Source organism: Anneissia japonica, unplaced genomic scaffold, assembly GCF_011630105.1.
Source record: "Anneissia japonica isolate Jap-2015-1 unplaced genomic scaffold, ASM1163010v1 scaffold352_len1594369_cov220, whole genome shotgun sequence".
Taxonomy (NCBI): domain Eukaryota; kingdom Metazoa; phylum Echinodermata; class Crinoidea; order Comatulida; family Comatulidae; genus Anneissia; species Anneissia japonica.
In genome coordinates, this window is record NW_022751928.1 from 942,242 (window position 1) to 957,152 (window position 14,911).

General features: G+C 34.7%; 2 protein-coding genes across 4 annotated transcripts in view; one reads left to right on the forward strand and one right to left on the reverse strand.

Moving 5' to 3' along the window:
• Positions 1–1,189: 1,189 nt before the first annotated feature.
• Positions 1,190–13,591, reverse strand: LOC117121958 (integrator complex subunit 2-like). Of its 3 annotated transcripts, none has more exons than XM_033267392.1 (21): positions 13,196–13,591; positions 12,586–12,724; positions 12,044–12,164; positions 11,504–11,617; positions 11,115–11,245; positions 10,694–10,867; positions 9,792–9,982; positions 9,561–9,686; positions 8,959–9,027; positions 8,424–8,538; positions 7,955–8,023; positions 7,137–7,271; positions 6,494–6,839; positions 6,010–6,273; positions 5,399–5,600; positions 5,193–5,309; positions 4,697–4,937; positions 4,191–4,301; positions 2,839–2,946; positions 2,189–2,294; positions 1,190–1,665 (listed from the first exon to the last, which is right to left on the reverse strand). In XM_033267392.1, exons 1-21 carry the CDS (start codon positions 13,471–13,473, stop codon positions 1,364–1,366), a joined length of 3,459 nt encoding a protein of 1,152 aa, XP_033123283.1. In that variant the 5' UTR covers positions 13,474–13,591; the 3' UTR covers positions 1,190–1,363. The 3 variants fall into 3 exon arrangements, with proteins under 3 accessions (XP_033123283.1, XP_033123287.1, XP_033123286.1); XM_033267396.1 differs by having other exon boundaries at positions 9,792–9,964; positions 13,196–13,589; XM_033267395.1 differs by having other exon boundaries at positions 9,792–9,967; positions 13,196–13,589.
• Positions 13,587–14,911, forward strand: part of LOC117121959 (peroxisome assembly protein 12-like) — a gene marked incomplete in the record, with an annotated part of 5,993 nt that continues 4,668 nt past the window's right edge. The window contains 3 exon segments of the mRNA XM_033267397.1: positions 13,587–13,682; positions 14,019–14,128; positions 14,332–14,479. Of these exon segments, the coding sequence (XP_033123288.1) occupies positions 14,357–14,479 (123 nt within the window).

Here is a 14,911-nt window from a genome sequence, read left to right on the forward strand (position 1 = left end):
ATATCTGGGCTCTAGATGCTCAGAAAAAGTATTAGATCTATGATTTCGAAATTTACTCGTTCATCTCAAGACGAACGACTGTATTACGAATGGTAGTGGTCTACAAATGTAAAACAATTTAGAAAATATATCATTCAAATTGTTACAGCACCAAATACCTCATATCTGGATATTTCCAAGCTGGCTGCTGAACCACCGCATGTGATGGGAGCACTCTCTCTCGTTTATTGTCTTTGGAAAATCCATGGGAAATGTCGGACTCTTCAGGAAAACATTTTTCCCATCAAATCACTGTGCGAAAGAATGAGCAGCCGCTCTCGTTTAGGCGTTTGTCAGGGCGCGGTAATGTTACCTTTATCGTTGGGAAAATTGCAAGGAAAATGGAAGAAACGTCTACTCAGCCGCCCATGCTTAGTTACCCCAGCTTGCACTGTTGACCGGTTGTGAAGTGGCTCTCACTATGTTTCAGCCCCAGGTGCGAGTATTTCATGGCTTATAAATTAAATAAATATTGTGGTCGACTCTCATCAATATTGATGGCAACATCAGGCCTGATACGCCGATATAAAAAAAAAACCAAAAAAACCAAAAGCAAAAACAAAAAATGGTGCAGTCTACAATGTTTTCATAAATGGTATGAGATAGGAGCAAATCACTATCTCTTTACTTGTTGTAGAATGGATTACTTGTCATCTAATGTTTAACATTTTGTTGGGAGAAATTTTTTTCCTTACAAATTTTGTCGGGAAAATTGTGTTTCCGACAGAAAAGACCGGAGCAGACACTTCGCGTCATGTAAATACACGCTAATTGTCGGAAAATGTTAACTTCTTCGTTGTAAAAAATTGTCAGAGAAAAACTGTTTCCACAATTAATTCTACTGCAAAGGTTACAAACATCTGCGCTGAAGTTTTCTGACAGATTGGCATTGTCCCGCTGCCTTGTCCAATACATGTTTTTGCTGTGTATGACTGTTTTGCGGTAAAAAAACGGCAGCTGACTAAACAGAGAAATGGTACTTTGGGTATTTTGGGGGTTGCCATGGCAACCCTCACCACAATTTCACATCCACCAACGGTGTATGTGAACAAGAAATGACTTTATGTTGTAAGTATGGCATACATTGCCTGCAGGCTGTGCACTACAGCATACAAAATCAATCAATCCAAGAAAAAAACAAAAATCTGTGTTTTCAAAAATATTTGCATTTTAAACAAAATACATATACAACTTGACCTTTACTTTGGTCAGTAACAATTTACAAGGTAAATAATGCTATATTTTGATAGAGGGCGCAATATACAAATACAGTACATTTGATCAAATGCAATACTGCAACTGATGTGTCTCCTAATAGTGAAACTCAAAAGACACCTTTATTCAAGACCGCTTCGTCAAGAATGTCCATAAAAGTTAGTTGAGTTAGTTTTTTTAATTCTCTATCATCATGTAGTTGATCTTGTGTTAACATCTTTTCAAATTTTGGGGACAGTAGCATGGGTCCATGTGTGCTGTGGCTGGTGGCTAGGGATGCTCCACACACCTGCCCCAACTGAATAAGGAAGGATGTGATGTCTTCATAGAGTGGTGGGAAAGCTTTGGCAATTCTGACGAGAGAGGGCAGAAGAGGTGCAAAGAATTTGCCTCTTTCATCCCCTGGTAATACTGGAAAGAAGAGAAAATAACAAATAAAGCTTTAAAACGTTTTTTTTCTACAAATGAATTCATAATGAATGATTGGTGACTTTTTAGATAAATGAATGCATGAACAAATTAATGGACTAATGAATAAATAGATGAAAAAAATAACTGGATGAAAGCATGAATGAAAGAATGAATAAATAGATGAAGGAATGACTATATGGTTGAATTAATGAGTTAATGAATGGAGGAATAATGCATGAATTGATTTGTGAATGTATATATGAATGGATAAATAAATGAATGAATAGAAGAATATTAAATTGGATGGAAGAACGAATACTTGGATGGATGTGTGGACTGATGGATAATGATGTAAACATGGAAGGACTTGACAACAGGTTCACAAAATGATGTGTTCTTTGCTGTTTGACACTTGACAGCAAAATATGTAAAAGCCATTTGTATTTTTCAAAATAAGTATGCTGCCCTTCCAGTGCGCTCAACCAACAATCATCTGACAGAGTATAAAAAGGCATCTACAAACCCATTAAATTAGTGAGTAGTACGTTAATTGAAAGTCTGGCTATGCTGAGGGACTTTGGCAAAGCATACTGCTGACAAATATGTGAAACAAGCTCGACTGCAAAACTCTGAAAGAATAAATTATATTTTTTCGTGAGCAAATACAATTAGAAAATTAACATTAAGGACAGTTTAATCAATACCATCACTATCATCATCACTATAATTACTCTCATCATCAGTATCTGCATTGTCATTGTCTAATCTTATCATTGTTACCACAAAAATTTTAATTGTCTATCTCATTATTATCACCATAACATAATCATCACTATTATCATCATCATCAGAAATAAGTAATAGATATTGCTTCATCTAAGAAAATTTTAACATTAAATTTTAGGAAAGTTTATAAATGTAATAAATAAGTAATCATACTAAAAAGTGAAAAATGAGACACACCCATTAACATATCCCTCCCTTCCAAATACAATTAAGCATGCAAAGCAGAGGATAGCCAATTAAGCCCGGAGGCCGGTTTCGGAAAGGGTTCAAGCAAATCAGAATGGACATCATTATAAATGTTTCAAAAACATTGGCATCAACATAATTAATGTTAACATCATTATCCATAAATCACTAGTCAAAAACAATCAATCTCTGTGCATTTACCTGTTTTTCTATCTGTGGCTGGCTTAGAAGCTCTGGAATGAAGTCAAGACATATATGCATTGATGGAATGCCTGCAACTGTGATGGGCAGCAGTTCACTAGGATAACCCTATCAATAAATAAACACACACAATGAATAATATGCAAATGTAAAGATGAAACCCACTATGATACCACTATCAGAAATAAACACACAAATTACATAATACGCAAATGTAATGAGATGAAATGCAATATGATACCCCTATCAGATTTAAACACACTCATTACATTTGCGTATTATGTGATAATGTATATTTTTCTTAATAATAAAATCAGATTTGTTGTATTTATTTATTGACAATTCAATCTTTTCCATTTCTGCTATAATAGTCTCTATTAATTCAGTTTCAATGAACTACCACCAACGCCAAGTCGTTAAAATGAGCGCACATGTTTACGATGACGAAATAAAAAAGTGTGTGGAAGTCAGCAACTTATTTGACACCGCGAAGCTAGATTTTCGCGAAGTGCATGTAAACAACACAATTAAGCGATCTAAAACTACAAAACAGGACATAAATGTCCATAAGTACTGTATACAGACATTTTAATGAAAATTAATACAATATTTTGTTAAATGGAAGAATGCTAGCTAGCGATTAAAATAATTCGTTTTTTATCGAAGGTAAATTAGCTAGTGCCTAGAGAATCTACTACTTAGATTGCGATAGAACACGCTGCTGCACTGTCGTTGGTTCGTACTGGTCAGCTAGGGTAGGTACTAGTAGTGGAAACTCACACCTTCTCTACAGTAGTTTACAGTTTTTTTTGAACGAGTACCACTTGGTACTAGAGGTTCACTGTTCCCAGGTAAAATACAGTAGATTTTTTATTAAACAAGCCTTTCCACCATGTGACGTCGACGGCCTGAAACTGGCTGGCTGTTTATCTGGCTCTAACTTGGCATTGAACGCAATTAGAGGATTATCGTATTATGTTTCAAGACGGGTATATCTAGATAAAGTTCGACGTGAACCAGGCTACAAATTACATAATACGCAAATGTAATGAGATGAAATGCAATATGATACCTCTATCTGATATAAACACACAAATTACATAATATGCAAATGTAATGAGATGAAATGTAATATGATACCCCTATCAGATATAAACACACAAATTACATAATACGCAAATGTAATGAGATGAAATGAAATATGATACCCCTATCAGATATAAACACACAAATTACATAATATGCAAATGTAATGAAATACATTCTACTAAGGTAGGGTGTGCCTATCAGGAAAAATCCACAATTAAAATATTATTATTTTTAAAATGTAGATAGAATGGTGAAATATTTACCTGGAAATGAACAAGTTTGACTAAACCAGGATCAGATATGAAAATCTGATGTAACTGACAGCATACAAGACACTGTACCTCCCTTACAGAATTCAACATGCTCCCATCCAACTACAAAAATACAAACAATATATAACATGTTAACCATATCACAGATATGACCCCCATCGTCACAACTAGAATCACATAATAATCAGCATCATCACCATAAGCTTCCATCAAACTACAAAAATACAAAAACAATAATAATGCATTAACCTTAGCACAGACACTTGTGTTATTATCTAAATACAGAATGATATGATCACCATGACAACTACAATCATCATCACTGTTTCCATCACCAATATCTGCCTCTGCCACCATGTCATCTTCAATATTGTAATCAGCGCCATCAATACCAATCATTATCACACCACTTTCATCACAAGCACATTCATTGCCATGCAACTAACTTAATTAATTAATACATAATATTACTTTAAATAATATAAACCCTACGGTACCTGTTCTCCTTCAAAAGGGAGGCAGATTTCCAAAAGAATCTGTACAGCAGTGCTCTCCTGTGCTGCTACCAATGCACTACGAAGCTCCTCCTTCTCTTGCTCTGTGCACACTGGTGCCACGTCTTGTTTCTTGTTGACTGATGGACCAGAACTTGCTTGGAGATGAGTAAAGAGAAACGCCCTAGAAGCTGCTAAAAATGCTGTTAACATCTGGAGTACGACTTCAAGAATCGGACAACACCTAAAAAATATATTAAATGCCATTCAAGGGAAGTCGAAGTAACAGTAAGGTATTTATATAGTAATATATAGTACTTATAGCTTACCTGAACACCCTTCTATCACACCTGAGCACTATCAGTGGATCTGAAATCAACATGACACTGTCCACCAGGTTAGTATTTACTTATTGCTTACCTGAACACCCTTCTACCACACCTGAGCACCATTAGTGGAAAATTTATTGTAATACAGTAAGTATTTACTTATAGCTTACCTAAAAACCCTTCTATCACACCTGAGCACTATCAGTGGATCTAAGATTATATCCTCTTCACTGTATGGTGACAACTGGTTCTTAGCTTCAAGTATATTCACTGTCATCACCCTCAATCTGTAAAAAAATGATTATTATATGATAACATATCATACACTGAATGTTAAGAACTGTCATTAAAAGATATGTTTAGCAAATTTCCTCACCTCCTTGGCATCACAGTGTTAAGATGACGCCAGAGGGTCATCACCATAGTTACAACTTTACAGGGAACATCTGGTTCAAGAATTCTCTGGAGACTTTTTACTATGACATCTGCAAACGACATGAGCCTATGCGCTGGTAGGTGACTAAGACGAGCCATTAACTGCAACACTACTGAAGGATCTTCTGTGCAGGTCATCAAAGCTATGGGGTCAAAGGATAAGGGATGGCGTGAGAGAATTGTAAAAGCAATGTGAAAACAATAAAACAAAAAAGTAAAGTAATTTTGTTTTGTGTCTTGATGGAGGATTTAGTCTGTAAATCCATACATTGACTAATGAGTTTCAAGTATAAAAAAATTAACCTTAATGGATTTTATTGGCAAAATACCTGCCAAAATTTTTGATGAATTAAAATCTAAATCTAAATTAAATATGCCCTTTCATTCATTGAATCAGCAGAATCAAACACAAACATACAGCAAATTAAGATTAACTTTTATTGACTTTTCTTTTGAATAACCCATGAGCAACTGCATGTGAACTTATGAAAAACAAATCCTACTAAAACAACTACAAAATCAAAGCTTATGGTCACAAGCAGAAAAACCTACCTTCTTGTAGCCTAAGAGGAGAGCAGACTGGCAAGTTGTGTGGGTACACCAGGCTATGAACCACTGCAGGACTATCAACAAGCTCCTCTGATAACCAGTCCTCCACCAGGCAGAGATGAGGATAGTGTGTGGCTACAAGTCTCAAGATGGAAGGGTACAAACCTGAATAGGCCTTCTGATGTTGCTGAGCAGAGTGAAGCAGGTACTTAATGGGTACCTTGGTCATCAGATCAGTCGAATATGAACTGTACTTGTTGATGTTACCTGGTAATTAATCATGAAAACTCATGAAAAATAATGACAATGTGTTCACGAATAACATTGACATTGTGTCACAAATAATAATGACACTGTGTGTGCGCAAGTAATAATGACACTGTCTGCAGGAAGGCTTGTGTTTCAATAAGGAAGTTCTGCATGTTTAGATTTAAAAGCAATATTGTATATGTTCACACAAAATATAATTGATGATAAATAATATTACCTGCAGCTTTCTTATGTGATAGAAGGCAATCCTCATAAAGAAGGATGTAATAAAGTGTTAGAAGCTGAGAAGTTAGGCCTAGACCTGCACTGTCTCCTTTCTCCTGCTCACTTAGTCCTGGGCCTGCACTATCTCCATTAGCCTCCTCCCTAGTTTTTGAAGCTAGCCATACATTTGATGACTGAAACACTGCAAGAATTTCAGACTCAGATAAAGGCTGGTTTGATAATGACTTTCCAGCAGAGCGAGTTGGGTAGATGATGGTGTTGACAAACACTTCCATTAGGCCTGGGAGAAGAGGGTGTAAAGGAGCTGAACTGGCACATATCTGCTTATAAATCCAATCCTACAAAACATAAAACAAAAACATAGATTTTCTAGTTACAACAGAGGTCAGAAAGTGGTAATTGACGGTCAATTTCTTGGTGCTATTTGTTTAGAGAAGACTGACTTTGCATAGATTTTTTCACCTATTTTTTTCTTTACTAGCTGGTTTTGATTTTCATATTCTGAATTATTGTTATGACAGAAATTTAAATAAACAAACATGTGCATGTATTTTGTACTATTTTCTCATTTTAAAATGAAGATAATTGTGAAAAACTTGAGTAATTTATAACTAAACCTTTTTAGTATACCATACCTTGATTTGTACTTGGTACTTTGCAAAAGCTCTGCTCTTCAATAACTGATAAACACAATGCACTGGAAGAAAACCTGTAATGTCTGCTGAGAGGTTAGAGGTCACAGCAACAGTAACTGCATGAGCTGTAACAACCTTTTGGGCAGGAGAAAAAAAATTAGATGTTTTACAGATTGCCTGGTGTATGGATATCAACAGAGAGATAGTTTACAAAGTGTAGCAAATAAACTCTGGGCGACTACAGAGATTGAACAAGGTACTTGAAGTGCAGTAAACACTCATCAACCAAGCTAAATCTCAGTTGCCAATGGTTGGTATTTTCTTTGTGAAAATGAGCCATAGACATTTTACCTGCTTTCGTGGCTAGCACATGTTTCACCTTGACAACACAAAAGTAGGGGTAATCATCAAAGAATATGATATGATTTTTGTATTAAGTACACTTTATATAAAAACTGTAATAATACCTAGCCAAAAACGTCACAACTGGTCTGGCTTACAGCCAAAAGAAACGTCCTGTCTAAGGTAAACGTACTGGTTTATTTACAAAGAATAACAATCATATTCCACCAATTGAAACCAGATGAAATTATTTCATTATATAAAAACAGTTTGTAATATGAAGTCCAAAATGTTTACAGGGGCAGATCCAGAGAAAAAAATCTGGGTAGGGGCCATGCGATGTGCCATGCTTGACCATAGACCCCGGCACATTTATTTTTAAATTGAAAAGTAACTTAGAGTACCATGCTTCCCTCTTTCCCCACCCGTGCAACACCCAACCCTCCCGGATCCATCCCTGGTTCTCGCCTTCTTACCTCTTCTGTGAATATTTCTTGTGTGAACATTATTCTCATCCTGGATAAAGAATTTGGCCTCACAGGAATCTAAAAAATTAACATGATTCATTTGTTTTATGATCTTTTTCTATGATTTCATTATCTATCAATGATACAAATCATAAGTTAAGTCAAATTAGGTTATTGTAAGATTTCAGGTGATAACATATATTTTCACCTATGCTACATGAAAGGTGAAATCAATCCATTAATAAGTTAGTATATGTATCATAAAATCCCTTTTTAATAGAGGAACTCAGATGGGCCTTTTAAGCTTAACTAGGGTCTGTGGGAGATGACTTCTACTCCACCCTGGTACTATAAATAAGCAATGAATATAATAAATACACCATACTACTATTAAATGAAGATAATAACACATATTGAATTGTATAGTTGTTAGTATCATTGTTAGTGCACTGTTATAAGAGTTTCATACTGTTCTTACCTTCATTGCTAATGTTGAGCAAACTAAGTCAACCACAGCATGCAGCTGATTGGCATGAAAGTGAATTGCCATTAACAACAACATCTCACTAAAGGAAGCACGCACACCACTTGTACTGAAACAGAATAATGCAACAGATTTATTACTGAGTGAAGCACATATACATTTGCACTGAAATCAATAAGGCAACAATACAACTCTTAGAATATTTTTAGGTCCGCACAGGGTGCTGACCCCAGAACATCACTGCTGTTCTTGTTACCAAAACTTTAAAAGCGTCTTGGTATTCAATTTTTTTCAATTTTTTTTTCAATTTTAAGACAATTTAATTTTGTACAAATAAAAATTCTATCTTATTAGCTCTTCCAAAAAACCCAATATAATAAATTGCGCCTGTACCGTATTTAAGCGTGGAGGAACGTGTGGACTTGTGAGTGGTTGCTCTTGTTATATGATGATTTGAAATAAAAATTGATTGACAATGTGTTCAGCTTGTATTCCTTTAAGTTCTACAAATAATTGTGTCAATATTTACCTTTCGAAATCTGCCCCTTCCTTTACCAGCCACTGGATCCAACTTGTTACTGCCTGAGTCTCCTCTGGACTACAATATAATAATAATATAATAATAATATAATAACAATATAATAATAATATAATAACAATATAATAACAATATAATAATATAATAATAATATAATAATAATATAATAACAATATAATAATAATATAATAATAATATAATAACAATATGCTTTTGATCATAATCAATACATATTCCTGCTCCTGTTTTTAACCATAATAATTTTTTCATAATATATTTTAATTTATATATTTTAATTTGTATATTTTAAAATTGTACCTGGTTTTGACAGTAATGTAATATTAGTTAACACCTTTTCCTGATCTGTTCTTTCTGTGTTTGTAATAGTATTCTATTTATTTATATACAAATTTCCAGCTTTTTGAAACTCTTTGTATTTGTGTGTAATACACCTAAATAAATACATATTGATTAAATGTATTTTTTTTACTGTAAAAGAAGTACTACAATAATTACATATTACAGATTATCATAATCATTTAAAATGAGAATTGCTACAGAGAGGTAGACATAAGATTATTAGCTTTAATTACCTTTGCAAGAATGGACATGCTAGCAACATACACAATGCCAGAGATACCAATCTAACACCTGCTGCGCATGGCTGTGGGTGGCACGTTACCAAATATAACAGCTGTACGTTTTCCTCTGTGCTAAATCTATTAAATACAAAACAAGAATAATATTCAGAAACATATTCACACCTTAATATAGAGACATTAAAAATGACCTTTTTTAATAATGGCAACTTTATAATCACTTACTTCATGCCTGCAATTCCTTTAAGTGCACAGTACAGTCTAATGAGGGCGCTAGCCTTGACAACATGCTCATCAGCTAGGTTACCATGGAAGCCTTGTGATGGGATAATGTTTGCTAGTTCTTGCAGGAGGTGCTTCTTGAGTGAGTACAGCATCGATGAGCTTGCATTTGATTTCTTCTGGGAAAAAACTAACTGTTTAATTAGGTTTATTCACAAGAGTTATGTACTAGAGTCAAGACAAAAATAGTATGTATTTGATGAGGCTACAATGGTGGGGGAGGTTCTTTGAGTTCTTGTGGGCTTAGAGGCAAGACAGAAACGAGAGAGTGTCAAAGATAGATGGGTGCAATACTGTAAAGTATTTACCTCAAAAACTATCCCAAATTTGTGTGGAAAATCACTAGGAAAATAGGTGCACAGGATCGTAATTAAGTCTGCATAATACATTGGTTAACTAATCTTAATATTATTAAGATTAGGTCAAAGCCTAATGTTAGGCAAAATCTGCGTCGACATCGGTTATTATTTTATAATATGCGCAGATGGACTTCTAAGCCTAATATTTATGGAGAGGATATATTTCCTGCACATGCCTTACTATACAGTCTGGGATGGGTGTTTAGAGGTGGCTAGATGATAGGAAATTTTTTTACTTCAAATTTGATTAAGAATGTGACAATGTGAGAAGTGAAAATTGAGAAAAATATTCAAACAGTGTAGAAACATTATTAAAACATTAAATTAAAAAACAAACAACTTTAATGGAAAGAAAACAATAATCCTTCTTAGTTTAAAGGGTTTGTTTTCAGAGGACATTTAGAGGGGGAGGGCAGGTTGATATTGTATGCAGGGTGGTCTCATCCACTAATTACCATGATGGTCTTCGTAAAAATGTCCACTGACCTTTTGAGCATTCCTGATGTAGATTGAGAACCAATTCCTAACTGAAGCATTGCTACTAAGCAACAGTCCACTGATGAAACTGATGACATCATTAACACCATTGCCAGATGTCACCTCCTTGCCGTGATCCAATGAAAGCGCGACGGCTAAGCCCGCCATTTTACACTCTTCTACCTGACACACCATCAAACAAACATGTTAAGTAATTATTTTTGTCATATTTCTACATTTGTTTTCAGAAAATAAGATAGTTTGACAGATTAAGAATGAAGGTTACCATATATTAAAAATAATTGTGCATGTTTCGCCAGATTACATTACATTCATAATTATCTAAATAATTTGGTCACATATTTATGTTTTAAAGTTTTTTCCCATACATTTAACAATAATACAATATACTGTAACATGTGTTGCTTACTGTCAGTGATCTAATGGTGAGTGCCTGTTTAGGGTTCATATTAGCTAGCATTCGTAATGCATGGCATCGTCGTCTGCCCCCTAATGTATCCTCATCCTGCTTCTCTCCATTCATTATTAAGTACTTGCAAACTGCAATCAAATTAACACATTTGCATTGGTCATATGGTAAGTGGACTCAGACAAAGATAAAATATTAAAATGTCTTTTTTTTACATACTTTCTACCACTCCTTGGAATCTTAATGTTTGGAGATTAAAGTTGTTGTTTCCTTGACAAACCTTCCCAAGATTTTACTGGATTTGAATTCAAAACCTGCACGCAGCTTAATCGTCAAGTTAAAGCTCGACATCTTAAGAAATGAATACTGAATGTACAGTAGGAACCTACCTTCATAATAACAGTCTGGTACATTGACAACTAACTGACAGAGAAGAAATGACCCATATTTGACCCTCAGTAGAGCCTCTGCAACATGTACAATTGGTAACAAGTTTGGCAGTTCTATAATGAAAATGACAAATAAGGCTAAATAGTACCTTGCACAGTATAGGGGTCAACTATTAAATCATACATTTAAAGAGGATAGTCACTGAGTAACCTTCTACAAAAAGCTAAATCTGGGTGGAATTGAGGTAGTATCCAAATATTATCAATAATATCATTATTATTATTATATAAATATTATTAATTCTTGCTATAATTATCATAATAATGTACTTTATAAAGGGTACAATTTTTTGTACAAGCTGTTTAAAAAAATAAACATTGGAATTGTACTAGAATTTGTTATATTGCTACAGTGTGAATTATTAATTATTTAATTGATCAAAGTTATGTAATATGAAGATATGTAATTGGATAATAATGCAAGGACTTGAGTGATGTACTGTAGTAAGCAAAATAGGTGAGAGGATTGACGTCGCCTACCAGCTTGAGCAATGCATAGTACATCTGATACTTCCTCCAGGTAAACTGTTGTCTCGAAAAGTTCACAAGGTCGTTGGACAAAATCATTTGGGTCTCGAATCTTGCCATGTACATTGTATATCTATAAAATATAGCAAAAAACCCCCCCAAAAACATATAAATTAAGTATATAAAAACCAAAAAACATATACATTAAGTATATAGAAAGTTAGCACACATTAGTAGTTAAGGATGAAGAACTGACATTTTGACACTTGGACACTTTTTCATAAAAAACATTACATTTATTAATTACTCTTTTATTTAATATTATTATTGCCTTTACTGTCTAGTTTTGCTATATACAGTAAGAAACATCTTACTGTGTGTTGAAAATGTAAAATGAATAGCATGTTTTGACAAATTAAATTATTAATCATATTAACCTTTAACATTCCAATCATTAACAAGAACTTAATATTTCCTCAAATCATGAATACACATTTAAATACAATAGTGTGCTTTTTCTTTTTAAAACTATATTTTGAAATTACTTTGATCACCTGACTAATGATAAAAAGGATTTCACTGATGACGAGTCTTAATCTCCGTGCAGCATCACTTCGCTCAAACTCCAGGGCCAGACCATGCTGGATCGAAGAGGTTAACAAGTTTTCCTTTGCTCCTCCTCCAAGCTTTTGCCTATTCATACATATAAATGAGAATAAAACCTGAAATGATGATTACTGGTTGTTTTATATGTAAAAGACACCAACAAAAATAATTTTGCTGAAAAGCAGATATGAAGCATCAAAATAATGGAAAAATTGCATAAGTGCTTTTCTAAGCATAAGCAACAGCTTCTTCAACAGAGAGTGGTGACACCTGTCTCTTATACACATCTCTAAATCTATTAAATACAAAACAAGAAAAATATTCAGAAACATATTCACACCTTAATATAGAGACATTAAAAATGAACTTTTTTAATAATGGCACTTTATAATCACTTACTTCATGCCTGCTATTCCTTTAAGTGCACAGTACAGTCTAATGAGGGCGCTAGCCTTGACAACATGCTCATCAGCTAGGTTACCATGGAAGCCTTGTGATGAATTGTTCGACTTTAATTCCACTTACAGATTGTTAATTAATTACACAAACGTATTTTACCTTATTTGCAGTTCTTTTCTTGCATCTTGTTCCAATGCACTGAAATCAACCGATAACAGGGCAACAATAGAATTTACAACCTCCAGGCCTGACAGTATGCGGAGCAACTGTTTCCTTCCCTCAATCCATTGCTTGCTAACGTCCAGGGGAGCACAAAGCGACATCCGCACAAGAGCGGGTAGAATCGGCCTAAGTTCTGCCTCTGATAGAGAAACTATTTTATCCACGTCAACACTCTGAATAGCTTCAAATGACTTAAATGAAACATTTTTATCCATTCTTTTACTTTGGTTAAAGTAAAGTTCACAAGAACCAACAAAAACAGTTACTTTATTCAGAACGAGGACTTCCCAGAAGCTCCGCTGGCGGCGTCCATGTTTACAATGAATATAGACTCTGTACCCAGTCGCTGTGTGTAAAAAGTCTCTACCAACGAAACATCCCCCAGGGCATCCGTCCAGGCCTGGTCCCGAGTAACATGAGCTAAGTCAGTAGCTAGTGCGGTAGACTACAAAAACATGCAGTTAGTGAACTAACTAAAACAACTATAATATTTAGTTATACCAGGGAGTTGTTATACGCAGTTCTAATACTAGTATAGAGCCTCTCTAGCTAGAATGTCAGGCTCTATTATTGTCACTTCTCTGGCTAATAGGGGGCCTAGTAGTACTAGTAGTAGGCCTAGTAGCAGAAGCTGAGAGGCCCTTAGCCTTTAGCATGATGATGATAGTAGAGGCCAGTTACGCCTAGTAGTAGGGGGTGCTAGGCCTCTAGGCCCTAGTGCCACTTCCATCCATTTGTTGACTTCTTTTTTGTTTTTTAGGCTATTAAAAGTTCCTATGGCCTAGACAATGTATTGATTGGAGGAACCAATTGAAAGTGAGGCTTAGAAGTTAGACTAACGTCATGTGCCTTCATTGTACAGTAATTGCAGTTGAGTTGACTCAATACCACTGTTCTTTATACACAAGCAAGCATGGTTATGTAATGATAACTACATATTAAGTGGAGCCTAAAAATAAGGTTATTTGGTTGCTATAGTATGTCAGGCTCTCTTTTAAAGACCCAGAAAGAACAGGAAAGTCTTACTGTAAATTAATGATCATTTTGGTTCAACAAACAATTTATCATTTCAGTTTTTAATGAGGTAAGAAAAAGGAGATGGCAGAATTTGGTGCCCATTTGACAGGCGCTGTGCAAAACACCCGGCCAACATATTTTGAGGTGATCGCTCAGGAGGGTTTGATGATAGCATTGCGGCCTGCTATGCAACATACATGCAAGGTTTGTAATTAAATCAATGTAGTTCTTGTCAACTACAAACAAAATGAAACAGCGAGCAACAAAATATATGGAATCCAATGCAAAATACACTTTATTAATACTACTGCTCACTCATAAAACTCAATACTAACTACACACTAATCTATGCAAGCACACATACCCAGGTTACTCACTCCAACCACAGAACCCACTTATCTGCCAGTTGCCATGGAAGCCTATAGTCTTAGAATAGATGTTTTTGAGTATGGTATGTATGTAATTCAAACAAAACCACAATGCTAGAAAGCAATGCAATTATACTATACTGTAGATAAAAATTCACTAAAGCTATAGTAAAATACAGTACTTAATATAGCATATCGCTACATTTATATATATATATATATATATATATATATATATATATACTCTCTCTTATACACATCTATATGT